The sequence below is a fragment of the Pleurodeles waltl genome, chromosome 9 (genome assembly GCF_031143425.1).
Source record: "Pleurodeles waltl isolate 20211129_DDA chromosome 9, aPleWal1.hap1.20221129, whole genome shotgun sequence".
Classification (NCBI taxonomy): domain Eukaryota; kingdom Metazoa; phylum Chordata; class Amphibia; order Caudata; family Salamandridae; genus Pleurodeles; species Pleurodeles waltl.
Window position 1 is genome coordinate 342,756,633 of NC_090448.1, and position 23,396 is coordinate 342,780,028.

At 41.9% G+C, this 23,396-nt stretch overlaps 1 protein-coding gene across 2 annotated transcripts in view; it reads right to left on the reverse strand.

The window, feature by feature from the left end:
- LOC138259288 (F-box only protein 27-like) overlaps positions 1-23,396 on the reverse strand; it is a 284,291-nt gene that overhangs the window by 78,021 nt on the left and 182,874 nt on the right. For both annotated transcript variants that reach the window (XM_069206908.1, XM_069206907.1), the window contains exon 7: positions 14,999-15,094. In XM_069206908.1, coding sequence (XP_069063009.1) covers positions 14,999-15,094 — 96 coding nt within the window. The remainder of the gene's footprint in view (positions 1-14,998; positions 15,095-23,396) is intronic.

Below are 23,396 nucleotides of genomic sequence, written 5' to 3' on the forward strand. Positions count from 1 at the left end.
GAGACAAGAAACAATGAGAACAGACATATACATGAAAACAAGGGGAAAGATGTTGATCACAAAAATACAGACAGTTCTTTGTCAGTGTTGAGTCCTTTATCAACTGCTCTGAGTTGATGATCCACCTGCTTTCTAGCCGTCTCAGGACCATCGTTCTATGTCCAGCTAGGGCTAGAGGTTACACAACATCCAAACCATGGAATTGCATTTTTGAGTATCTCACAGTGCTGATGAGACAAATTGAAATGAGCAGCCAGAGGATAGATGATATTCTTATTCTGGATGACATGGACGTGTGTTCCTGGATACTCTCCTTCAATTGTCGTATTGTAGTGCCAACACAGATGAGGCCGTAATAGCAGATGATACAAGTATATGGCAAATCTGGTGTTACAGTTTATGAATATCTTCATAGTATATTGCTTGTAGGTACTGTATTGAAAACACAGAGTCTTGTCCTTAGCAAATTGACATACATTGCATGAGCCACATAAAAAAAACCTTGGGAGGTCAGGGTAACCACGTACTGGAAGTGGTCTTCAGAAAAGGATGGCATAAAAAATCCGTAATGTTTTTCCCCTGCTGTGTACAATAGTAGGTTTCTTGCCAATTCCCTTCAATGGACAGAGTAATATCTAAAAAGTCAATCTGTTGTGCATCATAATGATATGAAAAGGAGATGTTGTATGTGTTGGTATTTACGTGTTGTACAAATGAAACCAATTGGTCAGCAATTCCCGACCAAAACAAAATGATATTATCAATGCAGCGGCCCCAATATATGACATGCTCAACAACCTCAGCGGGGCAGTGGGACCACACATGCACTTTCTTGAACCATCCCATGTATAGATGGGCAAATGAGACAGAGAATTTAGCGCCCATCACTACACCCTGAATCTGATGGTACCACTTGTTGTTATGCGTGAAGATGTTAACAAGAACAATATTGATCAGGTCTACTAGCATCACAGCATGTTCATATAGTGTAGAGTCTCTGGTTTCTAAGAAATGTTGTACATCAGAAAGGCCCTGTTCCTTGTGAATGCATGTGTACAAAAAGTTTTTAAAAAGTTACTAGGAGATTCCCAGCAGTCCATTCAAAATCTGAGAGTTTGCCAAGTAGGTCTTTAGCATATCTAAAGTAGGATGGTAAATTCTATACTAAAGGTTGTAGAAACAAGTCTATGTGCTATGACATTTTCTCCATTGAGGAGCTGATGCCCGATATGATCGGTCTCCCAGGAGGGAAATCAAATCCTTAATTGTGAACTTTAGGTAAAATGTTTAGGCAAGGTGCACTAGGTGTAGAGTTGTAGAGGTATCTGTATTCAGAATCGGATATTAAACAATGTCCTTTCCAGCGTTCCAATTTGTGTTTAATGAGTAAATTAGTCTCTGTCAAGGGATTGTGAGATATTTTCTGATAAGCATTAGTATCTGAGAGTTGTCTATCCATTTCAGCTGTATAGTTCTTTAGGTTCATGATGACAATGTTTTCACCCTTATCTGCTTCTTTTATGACAACATTTTTATTTCTGGCTAGACCTTGTAAGGCTAACCATTCAGGCTTCAAAATATTGTGTTGTCATAGGTGTCTATGTCTTGATGTGCAAGAATCCTCTAGGGTATGCAAATCCCGAGTGACAGCCAGTTAGAAAAGATCAATCATGTTCTCAGAAGGTAATGTAGGAGTGAACCTAGATTTTGTTTTAAGGCCACTGTCCATGCCCAAATTGGGAACTATTTTGCGATCTGGGACATTAATCATTAGTTTGGGCCTTTGAGGACATCCCATACATCACTGATGGACATGTTACATTCCATATGTCCAATTATAGGTTCAATGTTTGCCACCGGTTTGTTGCGAAATACGTTTTTAAATTTGAATTAACACACAAATTTGAAACACTCAATTTGTATATTGGTGAAATCAGGTAACATTGTGGGGCAGAAACCCTAAAATTTCTTCAGTACATTGCTTTAAATGTAATTTAATGGGTAGTCAGAGCGAATAATAACTGAACATCATCATCTTGACTAGCTAACACCAGTGGGGTGTGTTTCAAATTGTGGCATCATAGTTGCCGTTCTAACGATCACAACCTCAGGAAAACAGCCCTAAAAGGGGGTGACCTAGGCTACCAAGTGTCAGGAGACCATTAAGTCCCTGAAACAGGCATGGTACTACACATCTGTAAGAGGCCTCCTAACAACAGTCGGCCAGTAATGGTGCAGATAGACACTTCGGACAAGGGAGTTAGGGCAATTCTAGCCTAATTTAATGAGTATGAATTGGGGCACTGTTGATGTCATCAGACGACACTCATAGATAATTGGGTTGAAATTGATAATAATTGCTTCACAATTATCTGGACCACAAAGTTGTTTAGGCGGTTGTTGTTTGAGACTTATTTTACAGTCCCGTCAGATCATCAACCATGAGTTTACATATTTCCCGTGTAACTAAGCAAAACAAAATAATACGATACAGCAAACTGAAATAGCAGAGAGTAGCTAAGAAATAAGACATTTAGCTTGGGAGGTGTTATCTGCAAAAAGTGAGTTTTCCAGCTTTTCCTGACATTTAAAAGGTCATACTTGACCTATAAGACATGGTGTACGGTCTAACTTTTTTAGGTTATTGGATTTTTAAAGTGTAGGCTGGAGGGTGCTCCTTATGTTTCTTCCACCTCCTTTGGTGAGGAGATTGTCCTTGAGGTATGTTGGAAAGCCAGAGTGAAGAGCTGTGCATATTAATCAAGACACTTTAAAGTTAATTCTGGGGGGTGGGTGGCCAAGATGGTGGGGGGTTAGGACGTGCATTCCTGTTGCTCTGTCCCCACCGCCATCTCAGCCCGATAAATAATGTCTTTCACATAACAAATCCCGGCTCCCTGGCCGCTGAAGTTGGGACGCCGGAGAGAGAGTCTAGAGCAACCTGAGGTGCAGCCTCCGCATGCCAGGAACAAGTGATCAAGGTGGAACAGCGAATGAGCTCACTAACATGACCGCCGCACCACCGGGAGCGTTGACGGGCCGACCTGGTGGTCCCTTTGCCCCCTGTCTTGAATCACTGCGGAGCTGACTGTGCTGACACATGCGGACCCAAGCCGAATGTCCAATTCAACCGACGGCTGCAATTGAGATAAGGCCTCCTGCTCTGTGTCTGCAGAGGAAGTTTTGGGTGATTTGGGTGCCAGATTCCCCTGCTAGCCCATACGGCGCAGCACTGACTGGTTGATCCCTGACACCGATGGAATCCATGCTGCCTGGCGGCTGGCTGATCACTAGGGCTGCTGACTAGGGGCTGAGGCGGGGATGGTGCAGCGAGGTTATTGCCCACAGGCTTGGACTCATGGTCACATCCACAGGGGTTTTGGCACACTGCTGCGGTCTCCTCTGATTAATGCGACACAGGAGAAGTGCGAAGACAGCCAGGGCCACTTCACCTGCACTAAACAGCATACCTCTTTATGGAGCCGACATGGCATCGGCCAGAGCTAAGAAAGACAGCTCCCTCAGAGACATGCTGACCAAGTCCGCTAGGGGCAGTTCCGGCGATCCTGCACTCCTACCAGACTCCTACCAGTCTCCGATCATTAGTCGAGGACAGTGATGGCCCAGAGACCAGATCCTTCCTTGAGGCCTTGTTTGCATTACTACGTGACAACCTCCAGGCTGTTAAAAAGGACTTATCAAACAACTTGTGAGAGGTTCACCGTGAGGTGGAGGAGGTAGGAGACAGAGTTTCGACCATAGAAGATCATAAATCAGGTTGTGATGAGGAAGTGGAGCACCTACATCAGGCAACGGGAGCAGCAGATCGACCTCCAGGTCCATCTGGAGGACCTTGAAAATAGATGGTCCTGAAATAATATTCACATTAAAGGGGTCCCAACAAATGCGGAGGGAGTGGATTTGGAAGAATATGTGCGGGCCCTTTTCCTGCAGATATCTGAGGCTCCAGAACACAAAGCAATGCAACTGGACTGTGTGCATAGAGTGGGCCCCACCCAAACCAGAGAAGACACCGCCGGTGGAAATACTAGTCTGTGTTCACGATTATGGACTAAAAGAGAGTATACTCTGCAGGGCCCGAGAGCATCATCCTGTCCAGTTCAAAGGCCACACACCCATGCTTTATCACAACCTAGCCACTATTACCTTACAAAAGTGACGAGAATTTCGGCCTGTGACTGCTCACTTAACTCATGCTCCGCGGCCACCCCTTTCGGATTATATTCCGGCTGGAGGGCAAGCTGCATCAAATTAAATCAATGGGGGAGGCGTGCCAGGTGCTGGGCACAGAGGACCCCTCTGATGCCGCGGGACGAACCAACCCCCATGACCGGAAAGCTTGCAAACGTGCATGCTGGCACAGGAAGAAGAAGAGGCCCGGAAGATATAGGCCCGACCCAGAGACTATGACGCCGGAGCGGAGGGTAGTGCAGGAGTTGCTATCTGGCGATCCCGACAAACCTGACGCAACCTGAGGCCTGCTAGAAGTGTGGCTCTATTGCACTGAGTGAGGTGGGCTGGGGGCGGAGGATTGTATTCCTGTGCCACACTTCAGCCCTGTACTCCTTCTGCAGAGGGACAGTCCACTTCTTTGTGGCACACGATTTGTTTGTTATAATGGTTTGTTATTGTTTATTGTGTTTGTTGTTTCTCTGCCTTATTGTATAAGGCCTCCTGGTCTAAGCTTGCTCTGATCCTGACTTGGCTATTTAATTTGATTGCTGGTCCAGGCGTGATCCCACCTATGATGTCGAATGCAGCCGTTGTAGTAATCCCCAAACCAGGGAAAGATAAACAACACTGTACTTCCTGTCTGATGATTGCTCTCCTCAATGTTGATATTAAGCTTATTACCAGTATACTGGCTGCTAGACTAGGTCCTCTTATGCTGGGCCCGATAGACCCTGACCAGGCTGGGTTTGTGCCCCACAGGCAGTGTAGCGATAATACCAAATGCATCCTACATCTCATCGATAAAGCAATCTTTTCCCGGAGAGAAATAATGCTTCTGGCTATAGACACCGAGAAGGCGTTTGATCGCATCCACAGGCTTCATCTGGAGGCTACTCTTGCTCATTTAGGCACTGGTGAGCGGTTTCGAAGCTGGGTACTTAGTAATTATAGCAGCCCTAGGGCTGCAGGGCAGGTAAATGGATGCACCTCGGAACCCTGTCCCATCAGCAGAGGCACACGACATGGCTGTCCTCTTTCACCCTTGTTGTTTGCTCTATATATGGAGCCTATGAATCAGCATGTCCGGGACAATCCAGCTTTAACACAGGTCACCTTCGGTGGAGTGGAGCATACAGTTACTCTCTATGCAGACAACATCTTAGTGATGTTAGACAATTGGACCACAGCCCTTTTGGCCTTCATGACGGAAATGGAAACCTTTGGTCAAGAGGTAGGATTTTGTGTTAATGTAGATAAATCAAAGGCCCTTAATCTCTCTGCTTCTTCAAGCACGGTGGAACATCTGTCACGGCAATACCCGATTCAATGGGCGACGGAGTCTATCCCGCATCTGGGAATTCATATTGCACTTACTGTTAAGTCAACCACATCTCTCAATTATGGGCCTGTACTCCACAAATTCAAACAGGAGTTGGCCCGATGGAAGCACCTTGGACTTTTCTGGTTGGACAGAATTGCCGCTCTCAAGATGACATTCCTACCTAGGATACTGTTTTTATTGCAGACTCGGGCAGGGACTATTCAGGCCCTCAAGAGGGAAATTAATTCATTTGTGTGGGCCGGAGGTCAGCCCCGGATGTGGTGGGATCACATCTATAGACCCCCAGAAGAGAGAGGCTTGGAGATTCCGAACCTCCTACAATATTAACTGGCATCCCGACTTAGATACCTTCTGGAATAGGGAAGGGATGAGTGTGAGAAGCACTTGATTTTCATGGACCAGGCAGTAGCTGGACAACACTTGATGTCACTCCTAGGCAATGCTGGCTTCATGCCAGGTATGAATCCAGCATCGTTCTCGGGGTGGCAATGAGAACGCTGTCGATTGGTAGGGTTTCTGTTTGATTAGGAGGGCCTACTTCCTTTTACAGCAGCTAAAAGCTGCTTACAACCTCCTAGAATCAGAATAGAAGCGTTATCTTCAAGTTCGCCACTGGCTTACACACCTGAACATCCGTCCTGAGGCACAAAGATCTCTCACTGCCTTAAAGAAATGGCTAGTGACAAAGACCCAGACAGGTGCTTAGTTACAGAACTTTGTAGTCTGCTGCATCAAGGCGAATCAGTCAGTAAAACAGCGGGCAGAGGAGATGGGAGGTGGAAATTGGGAGAAAACTCTCTCTAAGGTAATGGGGGGATATATTTTATAGGGCGTGACATTCTGAATGGAATATGGCCAGTACTGAAATGGCCACCAAGATAGCTACCCTACTGGTACCTCACCCCAGTACGCCTCCAAAAGGACAACCCGATGAGGATGGCTGACTGTTGGAGGGGATACGGATCCCCCAGAACTCTGCTGCACCCATTATGGGACTGCCCAAAACTTATACACTATGGGTCCAGTATCATAGATGAGACTGACCTTAACTTTGCCACACAATTCCACCGATTTCCGTAGTCCTAGGACTCCCCAGTGTCCTTACATTTCCGCTCAAAACCCGTAGAGGACATCAGATAGGGCTGACTTTAAATGAGCTCTGCAAAATATCCTAACACATTAGGGTATAGACCACATCCCTACACACTCGAGGTGGTATTGCTGCCTCTGGCATATTATGGGGATGGAATGCTTCACACTCTTGATGCTCAAGGAGATTCCTACAGGGAACTATGGCACCCTTTTATCACTTCTTTTACCAAGGAATTCCGGGAGCTCATGACTGACGGACAATGCTCCCCTGACACCACTGGGGGAGCCCTAAAATGTTGATTATTCTTGGAGGGTGTGGGATGACACTCTAGAATACTATTCTGACGAGTACTTGTTTTTTATTCTCTTCATTGTTTATTGGGGTTTGTTTCTTGTCTTCTTTATTTTCCTCTTCTAATGTTCATGATTGAAATGAATGCAGAGTGCTGTGTCACTCTTCATATTGCTATGTTTATGTCTGCACAAACAATATTAATAAAAAGACTTGAACCATAAAGTTAATTCTAGCCTTCAGTAGGAGCCAATGAAATTGTTTTATGTAAGGAGCAAGGTCATTTGATTTCTGGGCATCTATGACAAGTTGGTTTGTTGCACAGAGGATGGCACTGAAAGGTGCAGTTGAGAATTTGGTAATGACAAGGAGAAGTGCATTGCCTCTATCGAGATCAGTGAACACTAAAGCTTTAACTGCATTCCTGACGACTAAGTGAGAATGGATGGTTTGAGTTTCTCCAGCAGCTGAGTTGAAATTAAGCTGACTCTGTTTTTCTATGTGACCTGTCTTATTGGAACTTTCGTTTATGATAAAGATCAAAGACTTGGAATTGGAAATTAGTGACAGGGAAATGGCCAGACTGGATAAAATATCAAGATTTTTTTAGCTTAGGGTGGAGAGTCATCAGAAAAGAGAAGCAAGAACTTGTTTGGTCAAACTCAATTTAAGGATGGGTGATTTTATCCAGTAAATCAATCTTTTAAGGATTTTGTTTAAAGATGGGTATGTTGGAAAGCTGGAGACTGTAACATACAGCTCCACATCACCAATGTATTGAAATCTATTATTCTTTTGTCATCGTCCTATACATTGAATGATTTTTTAAATAGATTTATGCTGAAGACTGTTAAGGATATAGCTAAACTAGGAAGGAGGCCACTTATCTCATTGATCGCCTTTGTCATAGATGTTCGATCCTCTGAAATGCAGAGTATCTTTTAAAGAAGGAACAGCTTTATCAGGTACGAACCCAGATTAGTACCCACAAAAATAAAATGTCTTCAATTTGAGATATAAAACCCTGACAGTGGAGAACATGTGCTGTCTCCAGTAGAGTCGTCTGAAAACCTGCTTCTAACAGACTGAAGCAACCAGTGGTCTAGACCAAGATGGATGTAAAATCCCTAGTGCCTGATATAGGTCGCACTACTGGCAGCACTTGGTGAAACACTAGGTGCAGATATCAAGACAGAGGACAGGACTCGGAACTTATAATCGACAGAACGAAAAGAAAAACCTGGGACACTAAAGCATTTGTATCTGAAAATGGGCATCCAACATCTACAGGCTCCATGAAAACCCCTTGGTTCAACCATATGATGATTCACTGCAACGTAACTATTTTTATGTTTCAGCTAGACAGCGCATGTGTGTCTCTTCAAGACTATTGTAATCTTACAGCGGGCTTACAGCCCTCCACTGCTTACTATTCGTTGGCTTGCGTAGCACTCGTCTTTTCAGCCTCATAATTAGTCACTGCAGGCATAGCATCCTTTCCATTGCTGTCTGTAGAGCAGGGACCAAGCACTAATCGATTCAACTTAATCAGTGCCCATCCACTGCTCCCAACATGATTGAGGTACTTCTTTTTAACTTCTAGGGCCCTGCAAACAGAAGGTGTGCGACTGGCAAAAACGTGCCCAGCAGGACAAACAAAATTGCTAAGCTTTATTTTCTATCATTAACTTGTTTCTTTTATATAGCCATCTTCCTTCCTCACTTTGTATTCATGTTTTGTTTTTGCTCATGGACGCATTTTCTAAATATTACAAAGCAACATTCTTTCTTTCTTATGCTTTAACACATAATCATGCAGTACAGCCCAATCCACCCCGTTCCAATCCACCCCACCTCACCCACACCAATCCACTCAATCCAATCCACCACAGCCCAATCCAATCTACCCCACGTCAATCCAAACCACTCACCCCAATCCACTCCAATCCTAATCCACCCCATTCAACACACCCCACTCAAATCTGCCCCACTCCAGTCCAAAATAATTTGCTCTACACCAGTCCAAAACAATCTAACAATCTGTTCCACTCCAATCTGCCCCGCTCCAATCTAAAACAATCTACCCTGTTCCTATCCAAACCAATCTGCCCTGTTCCAATCCAAACCAATATGCCACGTTCCAGTCCAAACCAACGTGCCCCGTTCCAATCGAAAACAACCTGCCCCTTTCCAATCAAAAATAACCTGGTCAGTTCCAATCGAAAACAATCTGCCCATCTCCAATCCAAAATAATCTGCCCATCTCCAATCCAAAACAATCTGCCCATCTCCAATCCAAAACAATCTGCCCATCTCCAGTCCAAAACAACTTGCCCGCTTCAATCCAAACCAACCTGCCCTGTTCCAAACCAAAACAACCTGCCCCATTCCAATCCAAAACAACCTGCCCCATTCCAATCCAAAATAATCTGCCCGCTCCAATCCAAAACAATCTGGCCTGCTCCTATCCAAAACAATCTGCCCTGCTCCAATCAAGAACAATCTGCCCTGCTCCAATCCAAAACAATCTACCCTACTCCAATTCAAAACAATCTGCCCCATTCCAACCTGCCCCACTCAAATCCAATCCATTTCATCCCAATCCAATCCACCCCACTACATTCTAATTCACACCACTCCAATCCACCACAATCCAAGCACCAATCCAATCCACCCCAAAACAGCCCAATCCAATACACCTTACACCAATCCAATCCACTTTACTCCAGTCTACCCCACTTCAGTCCAATCCACCCCACCCTACTTCAATCCAATCTACTCCAACCCACCCAACTCTTCCCCAATCCAATCCACACCACTCCAATTCAATCCACCCCATTCCATTCCAATGCACACCACTCCAGTCCAAACCACCCCACTCCAGTCCAATCCAATCCATCCCACTTCAATCCAACCCACCCCAAACCACCCAAACTCCAATCCAATCCACTTCACCCCAGTCCTATCACTCCAATTCAATCCACTCACAGCAGTCTAATCTAATCCACCCCACTCCAATCTATTATAATCCAATCCACCTCACCCCACTCCAATGCACCCCAGTCCACTTAATCCACCCCACTCTTCCCCAATCCAATCTACCCACCCTTCTCCAATCCAGCCCACTACTTCAATTCACTCCAACCAACTCAACCCTATTCTGCACCACTCTGCTGTACACCAATCTGTTCTACAACACTGCACTCTGTGACACACTGTCACTGAACTCTACTCCACTCTATGACACTGTACTCCAACAAATCCACTCAACGACACCACTCCTCCACTCCATGCCACTCATTTTTAGCCATACTGAATAGCAGCCACGCTGGTGTGCAACATGGCAAAAACACATTGCCAAGCCAATAACCCTTGTATAGGCGAGACCCACTGGCTTTGCCAATGCTTGTTAATTGTTCTTTGATCATGTACTTATGTATGTTGTGGAGATCAAAAATTCTCTTTTTCTATATGCATCTTTCTTGTCCTCAAGGAAATCTCTTTAATAACCTCCATTTCTGCCGTTATTCATTGCAATCTTTCCTATTATTCCTTTCAGCATCCCTGTCAGTACCTCACAGTGTAGTAAGACAAGAAGGCGATTTGACAAATGCCAAGGGGTCATATCTGCAGTCACTTGGAAGAAATGAAGACCTTTGCAGAATGCTAATCTGCATCTACCCATATGCCTGTCGCAATATCCTTACATTTGTAATCCATAAGTGGCCCCTACCTCCTACTGTGGAGCCAACGGCAGTGAGGCAAAGAAGCCACTGCTTGATGTCCATTAGTCTTCTAACTATAGGGATAGGTGCCTGGACGCCTCCTTCTCTACATTCTTTAATGAAAGTTTATTTAAAGAGGACTAAGATAAATTGTCTACTTTCAGACTGCTGTTCTCTGTGAAACAGTATGCTTGCTCCTATGCCATGAAAAGTTGGTAATCCAATCCTGGTGATAGGCCCACTAAGCAATTAATTTCAGTCATAGTCTTCATAATTTGGATCAGTAGGTCACTATGTGATCTAAACACAAGCAACCCACTGCAAAGTAAATTACCTTTTCATAATCAGCCCTCGGAGTAAGATCCAAGAATCTATCATAGGGATGTCTCTACGCCATGTGACACTTCCTGACACCAATATAAGGCAATGTTAGCTCATAACCCAATATGTTGATTTAAAATAGTTTTCTCATTTGGTCTGCCTCAATTCCCTTGTCTTCTTGGACATTTCCATTTTATACCACCATCTGCAAACAAGTATTCTCAACATTCAAGCTGTATTACTTGTTCTGCGTAAACTGGTTCCAGAAGAGCACACTGTCTACAGCTTTCATAGAGAGTATCTAGACTAACAAGGTTGTTCATGACAATCACACCAACGACTTGGCAGTCAGCCATAAAATATAGAGGGTAAGCTGCAAGTGCCCTATGAATCCTTTTCATTCCTGGAAAATACTGACTTAGTGGCCAATGGAGTTAAAAATGAAACATTCTAGTGGTTGTGTCCATTGTACTGTAATGTTAATTTCACTGGTAAATGTTTTTAATATGAAGCATTAAATTATGAGGCAAATCCTTGGCGGGGATAATATACTCAATTGTGCCAACCATGCTCATCCCCAAAATAATATCCAAACAAAGTAGCCAGATGATCTTGAAAACACCCAATAAAGGAGTCTGGGTCAGTATTTCAAGGTCTTCATAGGTATCCTCATGCAACTTGAATTAACTGTTATCAACGCACATCTGGATTTATGTGAAAATCACATTTGGTTCTCCTACAGTCTTACCACCATTGGTTTATTCGCTTATATACACAAAGGTCGTGACTATGTCCCAATTAATCAGGGCATGTAAGGGGATTTTGTTTCCCATTTCAGAGTGTTCAATTGACTTTACAACTTCCAAATCAATTTACTATTTATTGGAAATACATCAACTTCATATATGAAAGGGGGCAGCCTTTTACACCTTTGGTTTTATATTTTCATTTGTTTTAATGAAATTGGAAAATATATTGTTAATGTAAAAAACAATTGATGCTTCTAAGGTAAGCCCAGGTTGCTGGGAATTATTCTAAAGAGTATGAATCTCTGGATAAAACCTTGCAGAAGAACCCTGGCTCTCTCTGATGTTCCATTTCCCTGCTAGGTCAATCCTGAAAGGGCTTTTCAACGGTTTTCCCAAGCAGATGATGGTGCAATTCTTGGACAAGCACAATTCTTCAAGTCTGATCAAGTCCTACTTTTTAAATACAGCCCACCCTGCCGTAAGTGCTGTTTGGGGCCTACCTTAGGGGTAACGTATTAAAGGAAGACTTAGGCCCGGGAAACGTTTTATTTTGCCATGTTGAAATTGCAGTTTAAAACTGCACACAGGCTGCAACAGCAGGCCTGTGACATGTTTAAAAATACTTAGGTAGGTGGCACAATGCGTGCTGCAGACCAACATGTTTATAGGTAGTACCAATTTTACCAGGGCCCTATAAGTAAATTAATGTGACAATTGGGTGTAAGCCAATTTTACCATGTTGAGAGGACTGCGCACAAGCACTTTAGCAATGGATAGCAGTGGTAAAGCACACAATGGCCTAAAAGCCAACACAATGGGTTCAGAAAAACAGGAGGGGTGAAGGCAAAGGTTTGGAGTGATCCTGCAGAAACGACCTAGACCAACAGATATACTGCCTAATGTGAAGAGAGGAGCTGGCCCTTGACCTGAAGGACAAAGATTAATGCTGTGCTTACTGATGCATGCATAGAGGTTGTTTTTCCCCCATTCGGGATGAGATGCACAGGGTCAAAGAACTTGGCAGCGTAGCTGGCCGGAACAGACCCTAAATCTGATGTTTCATCTAAGAACTCAAAGACTTACTGAGTGTCCAGGACTGGCGGTATGGTTAACCTATTTTGCCTCAATTTATCCCCTAAGCTCGATGACACTGTAGGAGGTCATATCTTCCCATTTTTATACCCAGAGCGGCATTACTGCTTTTCCTCTTCACTATTTGGGTAGTGCCATATTGACTGTAGCCTTTGTCTTGATTCCAGAACTATTTGAATGATCACGCCATTCCTTATGGTAACCCCTGAAAACATACTTTATTTTGCTAGCAAACCTTCAACAGTGTTACCCCTGCATCAGTATAAATGACTTGAAAGATAAATGCCAGTTATCTGGCAATGACAATAAGAGTCCTCAATATAAATATGCCTGCTAGGTGTGGCACTGACCTACCAATAAGAGCTCAGTTCAGATCTTAAATGTTCTCTGTGAAATATGTCCACTGCTCCAGACCATTGAATACAGGATCCCTGGAAGTCCCATTGAATGTTCACTAAGGCACTGTGAAAGGGCCTATGCTGCACTGCACGTGGGTGGAATTTCTGTTCACCTTAACTTGTGTATTTGGCTACATGGCAAAATGAATAATCTATACCTAATTCTCCTAAACCTGGAAGACATAGTAAAACTAATATCACATGTAACCTCTCTATCCTGTTGACATTCTACCGTAAACAAAGCTCTTAGCACAAACAGTTCACAGACACTGCAGAGGTCACACAAACCCTTTCCTGAAGTAAGACACTGTACATATTGCAATATGTTATTTGTGGTGTAGAGCCATAGCGGGCAAATGCTATAAGTGTGTTTTGGGTTGCAAGTCTACCTAGGATTTGCTAGGATCATCTGGATTTTAGTGTTGCTCCTTATTTTACTGGCACCATTTTTCCTACTTACAATTTTGTTTCTTTTTGTTGGGGAAAAAAATGTTGAATGGAACTATAGGAGTGCTAATATCTGTGTCACAGTATCGGAGTTTCCCACTACCAACTCCTAGAGTAACACAATCTTCATCCATTTCTACCCACTGGCAGTCACATATACTAAAGGAGGAACATGGTTATTCAGTTGGATTCCAACAGTTCTTGAGACAGCAGTATTAATCAAGCGTATTCACCATGGGTGTTGCTCAATAATCAACGTCATTCAGAGGATCACTGCAGACAAATGAACAGTGAATTCTATGAAATCTTGGTCACTATATGTGGGATGGTTGCAAAAGGGAGAAGGTCCTTTTTCAGGATGGCATGCCCTCCTCTGCACTTAAATTTACCAACTCCCATTGTACCGATGCGGGTCAGGAAAACAGTTTGTTCTGCAATTGTTTAAAGTTTAATCTAACACTATCAGTCTTAAATAATTCAGCATATTATTATGTACCCTACTAGTCCATTGAAGTGCCTTGAAGACAATGTGGTAGATGTACGATGATTAATAACATTAATCACCATTACATAGAGAATACAGCAGAGAGAAAGAGAATGGAGTCCACGGGTGTTGATCAGAGTAGCAGCTAGACAAGGAAAGGGCAACAATGGGTCTTCATGCAGAACATATGATTCTCAGCTAAAGGAAACCGGAAAGCAAGAGGTACTCATCTACTTACAAACAAGGGGAGCAAACACATGAAGGACAGCGGTGAATGGGGCAAGCAATCCTAGCAAACAGTGGCAGCAGTCTAACTTGAAGGCAAAATTAGAGGCTCGAGAAATTATTTTGCGAGATCTGCATAGTTTTCATAAAGTTACACATATAACACTAAATGCATTTCGCCAGAATCACAAGTAACTTTTCTTTATCAAGCAAGATACTAGAAAGAGATTAATTTGAGAAGACAATTTCTCATTTGAGGAGAAATACATCTCAGACTTTTCTAATCAAACCAGGCTACTAAATGCAAAAATCATGTTATTTTTTTGTAAGTCAAATAGTGTAAATTTCGCACATTTCGCCTTCTGAAAATGTTGTGAAATGCACCGCTATACGCAAGCATAGTAACAATTTAACATGTCTAGATAAAGAGGAAGAGGTAGGCAGGCCTGAAGAGAGAGTACAAGAATATTAGTTTTAAGAGATCAGTCAGGAGAGGCTTAAGTGTGCCTATGGAGAAATCTGAAACAGCACAATCAATAAGTAATGAGAAGTCGCTAATACTTAGTTTCAATATTTTATATGAAAAAATGGAAAGTACGTCCAATTTAAGGAATGTGGAGGAAAGCAAGAGACTCACCAATCAGAGATGCAGATTTCTGGCTTGTGATGATCCAGAAGCTCTTGCCACAATCCTTCGTGCAGCAGGTCAATGATTTGCCACTTTTCACACCAGCTTTAAAATAAACACAGGATTTAACTGTAAAGCCTGTACCATATCATCCTCCTTAATCACTCCCACAACACCCTCATAAACCTCAAACATAATCACCCTAGCCTGAATAAACAACCACACCATGCTAGAGTTACATTTATTGTATATTAGAAATACACCAAAAAGGATGACTCTGACATACAAACACAATCACATCAACATTCTCTGTGTTCAAATCTAAAAATATGAAACTCCAACAATAAAAACATAACAAGGTTAAGAGCAAAAGGATCAGTCAAGAGGTATCTCTCTAAGTCTTGTTTTAGGCTCTATGCTCATTCATTCCCTGACCTAGTAACAACATACCCACGTCTACTATAGGATCACTAGATCAACAACTCTCTGTAGTGGCAGTATATTACTTTGTACACTACATCCCTCTTTTACAGGGATAAGGCAAGATTTAAAGAACCTCTGAAATATGGGACAGAATAGGAACTGTGTCATTGTTTCCTGGGTGATAGTAACAGACACAGGAGTGGCACACATTTTTTGGGGCTTCACTCAACCTTTGATACCAACGGCAGTGGATCTAAGCAATAGGCTTAGCTAATATACAGGCTTTTACCTTTAGCGATTGCACATTTCAGAGTGAGAGAGAATACGCCTTGCCCTTGTCTTTTATTTTTAAATATCTACAGTTTGGGTGCTACTAGTGGTTTTATAGATCATGCTATTGCAAACACTTGCTCTAGGAGCATCTTTCCCCCTAGTAAGATCCGGCTTCCAGAAAAGAGGAATGGTGGGCAGAGGGTGGTTAATAGCAACTTGGTCCTCAAAAGAGGTAACCTTCATCTTGTGCCTCACAGAAGCCATTGATGTCTCAGTGGGGAATTGCTGTGGGGTGGAGGGTGTGGTATGACAATGTTATAACAGTTAACAAAAAAGCTATGTTAAGTTTTTCAAAACCTTACAATTCAGCAACATACACAGATATGGCTATGGCCTAAGAGATACAGGACTCCCTTGACTCCTTTACAATAACTGCAACTTAACATTAGGAACCTGCCTTCTGCTTGTGCCTGTTTCTCACCCACTCTTGCAATATACTGCATCCATGACTCAGCTTCGGCAAATTGAAAGTCTATAAAGTCTGAGGCAGACGCAAGCTCTAAACGTAAGGTGACCAGACCAAACAAACTGGTGATGATTTTGGGATGAGCAGTATTTTCTCGGATAAACAATCTACTTGAAAGGTAAGAGTTCTTGCCAAGCAGGCCTTGGAATCCTTTAAAAGAAGCACCCATATTTTCACCAGGCCAACCATTGAACATCCTCTACTATTCCCTGACCCTTCTTGGAAAGCAGTAATATATAAGTTTTAAAAAAGGGTATTAAACACGCTCCTGTCAAATACCACAAGAGATTACAAAGTCTTTGTTTGCGGCCATGAAGAGAAAAAACAAACTTGCCTGTTAGCACTTGAAAGAGTTCACACTGCCTCCACAATGGGAAGATTGTCCCTCGCCCCCAATATCTTTTGGAAGGACCATGAGGGCAAGTTAAATCAAACTATAAACATGGTGATCTAGGGAAGCCAAGTTCAATAGTGATTTCTTCAGTATCATTTATTCAGTATAGGTCACGTTTAACATATGCTACAGAAGTGCTCAACTGTACCAATACCTTACCCAACTATAGCCTAAAACTAATTCAAAAGAGTGCTTTCTCACCTTTTCATTTCTACAATCTAGCTAGAAGAAATTGAGTTTGAAGTAGGCATAGAGCAGAGAGATCCTTTTGCACCGAAATTGATCTTATCTATTTTACTTTTTGAAAACGGGACCAATCACAGCCTACCTAAAAGAAATTTGGAGTTTCCCTAGGACACCATTTGATACTTTAGTGAGGCCTGGGACACAATATTCCAGGCTTAAAGCATGCAGGCTGACAGACACCATATTTAAGCCAGGTGATTTATGGGGCTCCTACAACTGCAGCAGTGCTCCATTTTGGCCAGGGTGAAGGAAGAAAGGGGCAACCAGGCCTCGGAATCATTCCTCCGAAGACCTTGACTTGCTGACGCAGCTTCTGAAGAAAATGTGCCAAAGAGTGATACCCATCAATCAAGGTCCATGTTTGCCTTCTCACACTTCAGGGCAAGGCCATCTCCCATGACCAACAGCTGCCAAAGCATCTTTCTACCCTGGGAAGCACATATAGCTTTGAACTTGTCAAGGCTTGCTCCTCCATTTCCATTCTTTGCTAAGGACTTCATCTTATTTTCCACATTTAGCAACCAGTGCCAGACTAGTTATATGATGAAACTGAAGCCATCAGTCAAACCACTGCATTAGCATTTTAGGTGGACATACCCTCCCCAAGGATGATAGAAATGTTCCTGCTTCTTGGAGAAAGGCTCAATATGGGTTAAGAATGACATTATGATCCATGACACCAGGTAGGCCTAAATCAAGTGCATCTTATTGGACAAATGGTATATACAGCACAATGTACGCTTCAGCTCCCAAGTATGTTGTTTGTGCAATATTCTCACCAACATTCTTGCAAATGGATAAGGTCAAAGGGTTGTGATCTCACTCCCCCCATACATTATGAATAGAGTCACATTTATTAACTATAGAAATAAATCATTTAACAATGAAGCCCATGGACCAAAGACTTCAAAAGTCAAAGGAGCAGACGTAACTAAGATTTCAGTCATTACATACCCAGGCTTATTAGACACCTAAACAGTTTGACTACCCCAATAGTTATCTTTCACTTTATCATAGTCTTAGGATGTGCATTAAAATTACAATTAACTATATTTGAGGAGGCTATTCGCTGTTCAGGTTCTGGTTCAGCACCAGATCCTTCAGAAAGGTCTCTAATTTCTCATGGCCTTGTAGATACTATGTGAGCAAATCATTGTGTTTCAAACAGTAATAAATGCTACCATTGGGGACCTTACTGGGAAAGGCCTATCATAAAGCAAATGCAACTTGTTGAGGGGATCTCTCTCACCTTAGGTGCTAGCAGCACTGACAACAATGTCTGCAACCTGTCCCTCGCCCAACCCCTATCTCCCTTGGTTGATTGCTTGCACATGTCTAGAAGCCTTCCTAACATAATGGCTCCCCAAACATGTCTTCTGAAATAATCATAGATCAAGAGTGCCTATAAAATGCAGACAAGAAAATAATGGTAACATTGAGGCAGCTCTTGTACTCTCTCCTATTACTAAGTGCTTCTTAATTACTCTTTAACAAAGTTGTGGGCAGAAGGTGCCGTACATTCTCTCCTCTGCAGGTGTATGCAGAGGCATGACATTCCCTGCACAATATGAACTCATGCCAATTCATTGGTATGTGCAAGTAGACAGGGATGGGAGCATGAATTCAAAAAGGCATCACAGTCACAGGCCTCACTCCTAATAAGGGTTTATGAATGTCGAAGTCCAGGAACTCAGCTGATGTTCCATGTAGGTCTTCACAGCACTATTCACCGCGAAGCAGTATCACTTTCATTCTTAATTCAGAACGAGGTGCTTAAACAATGTGAGTGGTCACACAGAGGAAGAACCTTGTCATCTAGGTGTGGATCATTACATTGGTTTATGATGCACTGCAAGGACACCCTTAGTCCACCAAGCAGCAGGCTTCGGAGGCTTAGACAATCTCTGGTTTACAAATTTTAAGAACTGCCAGGCATGGAGAGGGTTCAATGGCTGGCAATGTTTGCTAACAGGGACAGTATGAAATATGTATATATACACCATCTTCGGCATTATGAAACTTGGCTCTGTGTCAAGTGTGGCATTTTGGAAAAACAACACTGTCAACAGGGTCATTATTGCACTGTGCTGTTGCACTTTTGAACATGCCCATCTGCCAAATAGGATATTCTAGAATCAGGAAATGGGTGTCAAGTGCAGCACTGTGAAATCTAGCCAAGTGCCCTACATGGTATGGTGTCAAATCTGGCTAAGGTCTGTGGCTTTAAGAAGTTTAGTTATGTGTAATAGGTACAGCACAAAAGTAATACTTTTGGTTAACAATATGTACCATCGGAGACAGTGACTAACTATATGCATTTCAATCCTTGACATTTCAACTAGCTGCCAAGGCTTGTTTAATCTACACATGAACGTGAGCACTTCCATACATGTTTTGGCTTTGTTAAGTCTCATCGATGAAGTATAGTTTGTGCTAACTGTATCATTATGGAATCTGGCCCTGTCTGCTAACAAAAGCATTGAAGAATGTAGCAAAGATCAATAAATTGGATATTATGGGATACAGCCAGGTACTAACTGGGGAATAATAAAAACTGGTCATGTATGCTTATTGTAACATTATGGAATCTAGCACTATGCTAGCTGGTAAAATCTGCATCAGGCAGTGTGTGCTAACTGGAGATCAGGTGTGCGAAAAGGAGAATTATGGGCTGTGGCTAACTAGCTTTCTGAGCTATGATGGAATCTGACACAGTGCACACTGGGGCATTATTGAACTCTGGACACTTGATAGGAGGGATGTTATGCAGTCTGCCAATATGTGCTAAGTGGGGTATTACAGAAGCTGATACTGCATTATATCTGGTGTCTTATGGATAATAGCAGTGTGTAGAAACTGGAACTTTGTACATTGAGGTCAATGCGTTATCTGGGGAATCGCGCAATTGAAGAATGCAAGCTACAGTGAAATGGTGCAGACTGAGCAATGTGTTCTTAAGAACATTGAGCAGATTAAGTAATAACATGATTACATGTAATAGTTAGGAAGCAAGGTTTTTTATGGCACAAGAGGCAACTGCATTATCAATAAGCTCCAACAGTGTGCTGGAAGTGGAGCTACTGTGGATGATGGGAGCAATGTGAAAAGCTTGGGTTAAAATGTAGTGACTGAACACAGTGTAAAAGTACAGCAAATAGGCAAGGAGGACTGTAGTCCGTGATTTTAGGGGGTCACTGTAGGGCTTGTACAGACTGGTCAGTGTGGCTCCCACTGGGTATTATAGGCCCCACTTTGGGAACTGGCCCTTATATATAGCCATTACAATTAAATGTAGATTTTTAATTCAAACTCATAGTGGAAGGACTTGGAAAGTGAAACCTATCTAAGTGTGTTCTGAAGCACATGTATTTGCCACTACATTTATCAACCACTCACTCTCTAATGCGTCTTAAATCTTATTGTTTTGATAATGTTATTCAATCAGAGATTATTGCCAGAGGAGATACCCTTTGGCGAGCAAAAATGGGTCACGTGAAAAGCTGAGAGATGTTTAGAGTGAACCAACTAAGCGTTCTGAAATGCACTTCGTCATAGTTAACATCACCATAAGATTATACTGAGCATTTAGCTAACTTGTTATCTTGGTAGATGTTGCAGTCACCAAAAGGCATGTGCAATAATTTTGAAATAATAGGAATATGGTTTAGGATTATGGCTCCACATTGGTCGCTTACAGGCTTGAAAAGATGCCAAAAAAACAAAAATTTAAACTTTAGGGCTCTGTTTATTAATGATGACAACTCATCTGAGCTATTAATTCCAATAGTAACCAGCTAGATGCTTAGTGAATGGGTTTGTACAAAGGCTCTTAGCATACATACTAACAGCCTCGGTAGGATTACCAGGATAATGTCTAATACCTGCAGATTCTTTCTTGAGAGTTAATCTTAAAAGCTGAAACACTAAGAGCAACGCCTTCAGAACCAGTGGCTGTGGGAAGGGGCCAAGAAGGGGAAGTGCAACACATTCGCAAGGAATTCTAGAAACCACAACTGGAGAGGCCAGCCAATAATATTCTGCCTCTAAACCTCCAGATCACCATGTGAAAAAGAAGAGAGGAGGATGGCTTAGTGAGGAATTAGGAGATGGAAGACAATGGCAATTCTATTTCTCATCCATAGCAAAAACATCACTTAGGGATTATTGTCCTATGTTTATTTTGGCACTGAAAGGGACAAATTATTACAGAGGGCTTAATATAAAACATATCCTTGGGTATACCCTCAACTCTGAACTCACCCTGCTTCCACTTCTACACTGACTACAGACGAGATAAGCTTGAATGATGGCAGAAATGATCCTCCTTCCAACATGCAGTACATTGTACAGAATACAATACTTAACATAATATTTGTAGCTACTGTTGTTTAACATCAGTGGTAAACTAAGTATACTTCACAAGTATTATGCCATATAGTGAACTATTTTACAGAATTCAAAGTAATTACATTGTTCCCAGGCATTACTGATTTAAAACAAAGGGAGGATGAAACTCCGACAAGCTATATACCATAAATGTTGTTTAAGCATGCTAAACATAATGGATGCACACTGCTAAATAAGGCTTCTTCTTTGGAAAGTTGAATACAACCTCAACATTTCATTAACAATCAGCAATCCACTGCTTACTGACCCGTGGGAAATAAAGCAGATGCAAAAGCCTGAAAATTCTTCACCTGTAGAGACAAATAGGTGCTTCTAAAACTGCAATAAAGATCATCATTAAAACCTCGCCTACTAAAAAACTAACTGTTGCATAAAAAGTCCCTGCTCATTTTCTCATTCGGACCAATCCGATATTTTCCCATGCAAGAGACTTGTGTCAAGAGTCCCCAAACAAGTGATCTAAATGATTTTGTCTGTTGTTCGCTACAAGAGTGACAGACTGTTGGATGATAGGTGTCCCTAAAGGTAAACTGCTCTTATCATGATGAGCTACCATCCCCTTCATGAGGTTATGATACAACTAATTGTTGGTGGCAGCTTATTAACAGTTGTAAGATACTGACTATTTTTTTTTCACCTAATTCCCATTGGGCAGTCTGTCTCCCTACTCTCTCCTTCATGACTAGACATGCAAGCACGGCCTGGATACATGAGAGGTGTTGGCGCGCCTGACCTTGGTAAGTAAACTTACAAGGGGATGCGTATAGGTCGATGAACCTTTTGACTCGCAATTAGGATGATCTCACCATAAATCCAGCTTAACTGATCAATAATCAATAACAATCAATGACATTCATAATCAATAATCAATAGAAGTCAGTAGTTCTGAATAGACATACAAGAACAATACAATATTGCCAAACCTATGAAAGAAACGCAATCTAATCAAACCTTGAACTATTACGCATGCTAGAGTTATAGTACAAATCAACAATAAGAACAGTTGCTCAAATGTTATCACATACATTGGGTTTCAGCAGAGTAAAAGCATCAAATAATATTTCAGAAGCTTGATTTTTATTAGTGAAGTTCTATCTAACCCCAGATTAGAATTAGCATGTTGGGCATCATGCAAAAAAAATGTAGACACACAAATTTAGAAAACATCTAGCTATGGCTCTACAAAAATAGTGCGGTTGGTACCTAGAAAGAAAATCAAGAAATGAAAGCAAACATTATTAACATATTACCCATCCACAGAATGGATCAGCATGTCGCAACGGTCTTTAACCTCAGGACATCAGTTAGTTAGCAAGGCTTCTGGTCTCGGCATCGGGTTAAGAATATGGCAAAGTCTTTAGCATCAAAGTTAAGTTCATCTCAAGACATTCAATAAGTCAATAACCTTTCGGTCAGGAAAATGGGCAGGAATGGCTGTTGTCATAAGAACAAATCACAAAAGAATGAAAAGTTCCTCTCCGTGCAGTCCTGTTAAGTTAATTCCCCAAAAGTTACTCCCCAATTCCTCATTGGTTGAGGAATTGTAAATTTTTGCTTTATCCAATAAAATTATTAGTTCAGATCGGCAGTTTCCTAAAGTTCATGGTCTATATGTTCACGATTGGTTCATTTGCAATGTCCTCATTCATCCGGCTTGTCAGGTTACAATATTGTTGCAGCTTATACTCTAGTCAGTGTGTCCCATTGTCTTTGTGCCTGGGAAAGTCAGTCTAGTACATATTACATTTACAATGTTGCTCCTAAAGGATCTGCATCATCTAGCAAGCAGTTCTCATGGAAAAAGACTACATTTATGAACGCATTAGGTCATCATAATAGGAAAATCACATTTCAGCTCTCTACACAGACATTTTATTAACGTTTAAGAAAATACTGCTTGAGATGAAGCCATGCAAGTAGGCCAAGACTTCTGCTAAATTAAGGCTTTCAATTAATAAAGCTAATACATAATCTTAAATATGATGTTCTACTACATTTTTCATACATAAGCTCAATATTTCATTTTAATAAAGTATTAATAAGTACAGTTGTGAACACTGGCTACCACTTTCAGTATGCACATTTTCAATGTGCGCATTATTTCTCTGAATTATTTCATTTTCTAAACAAATTCATCT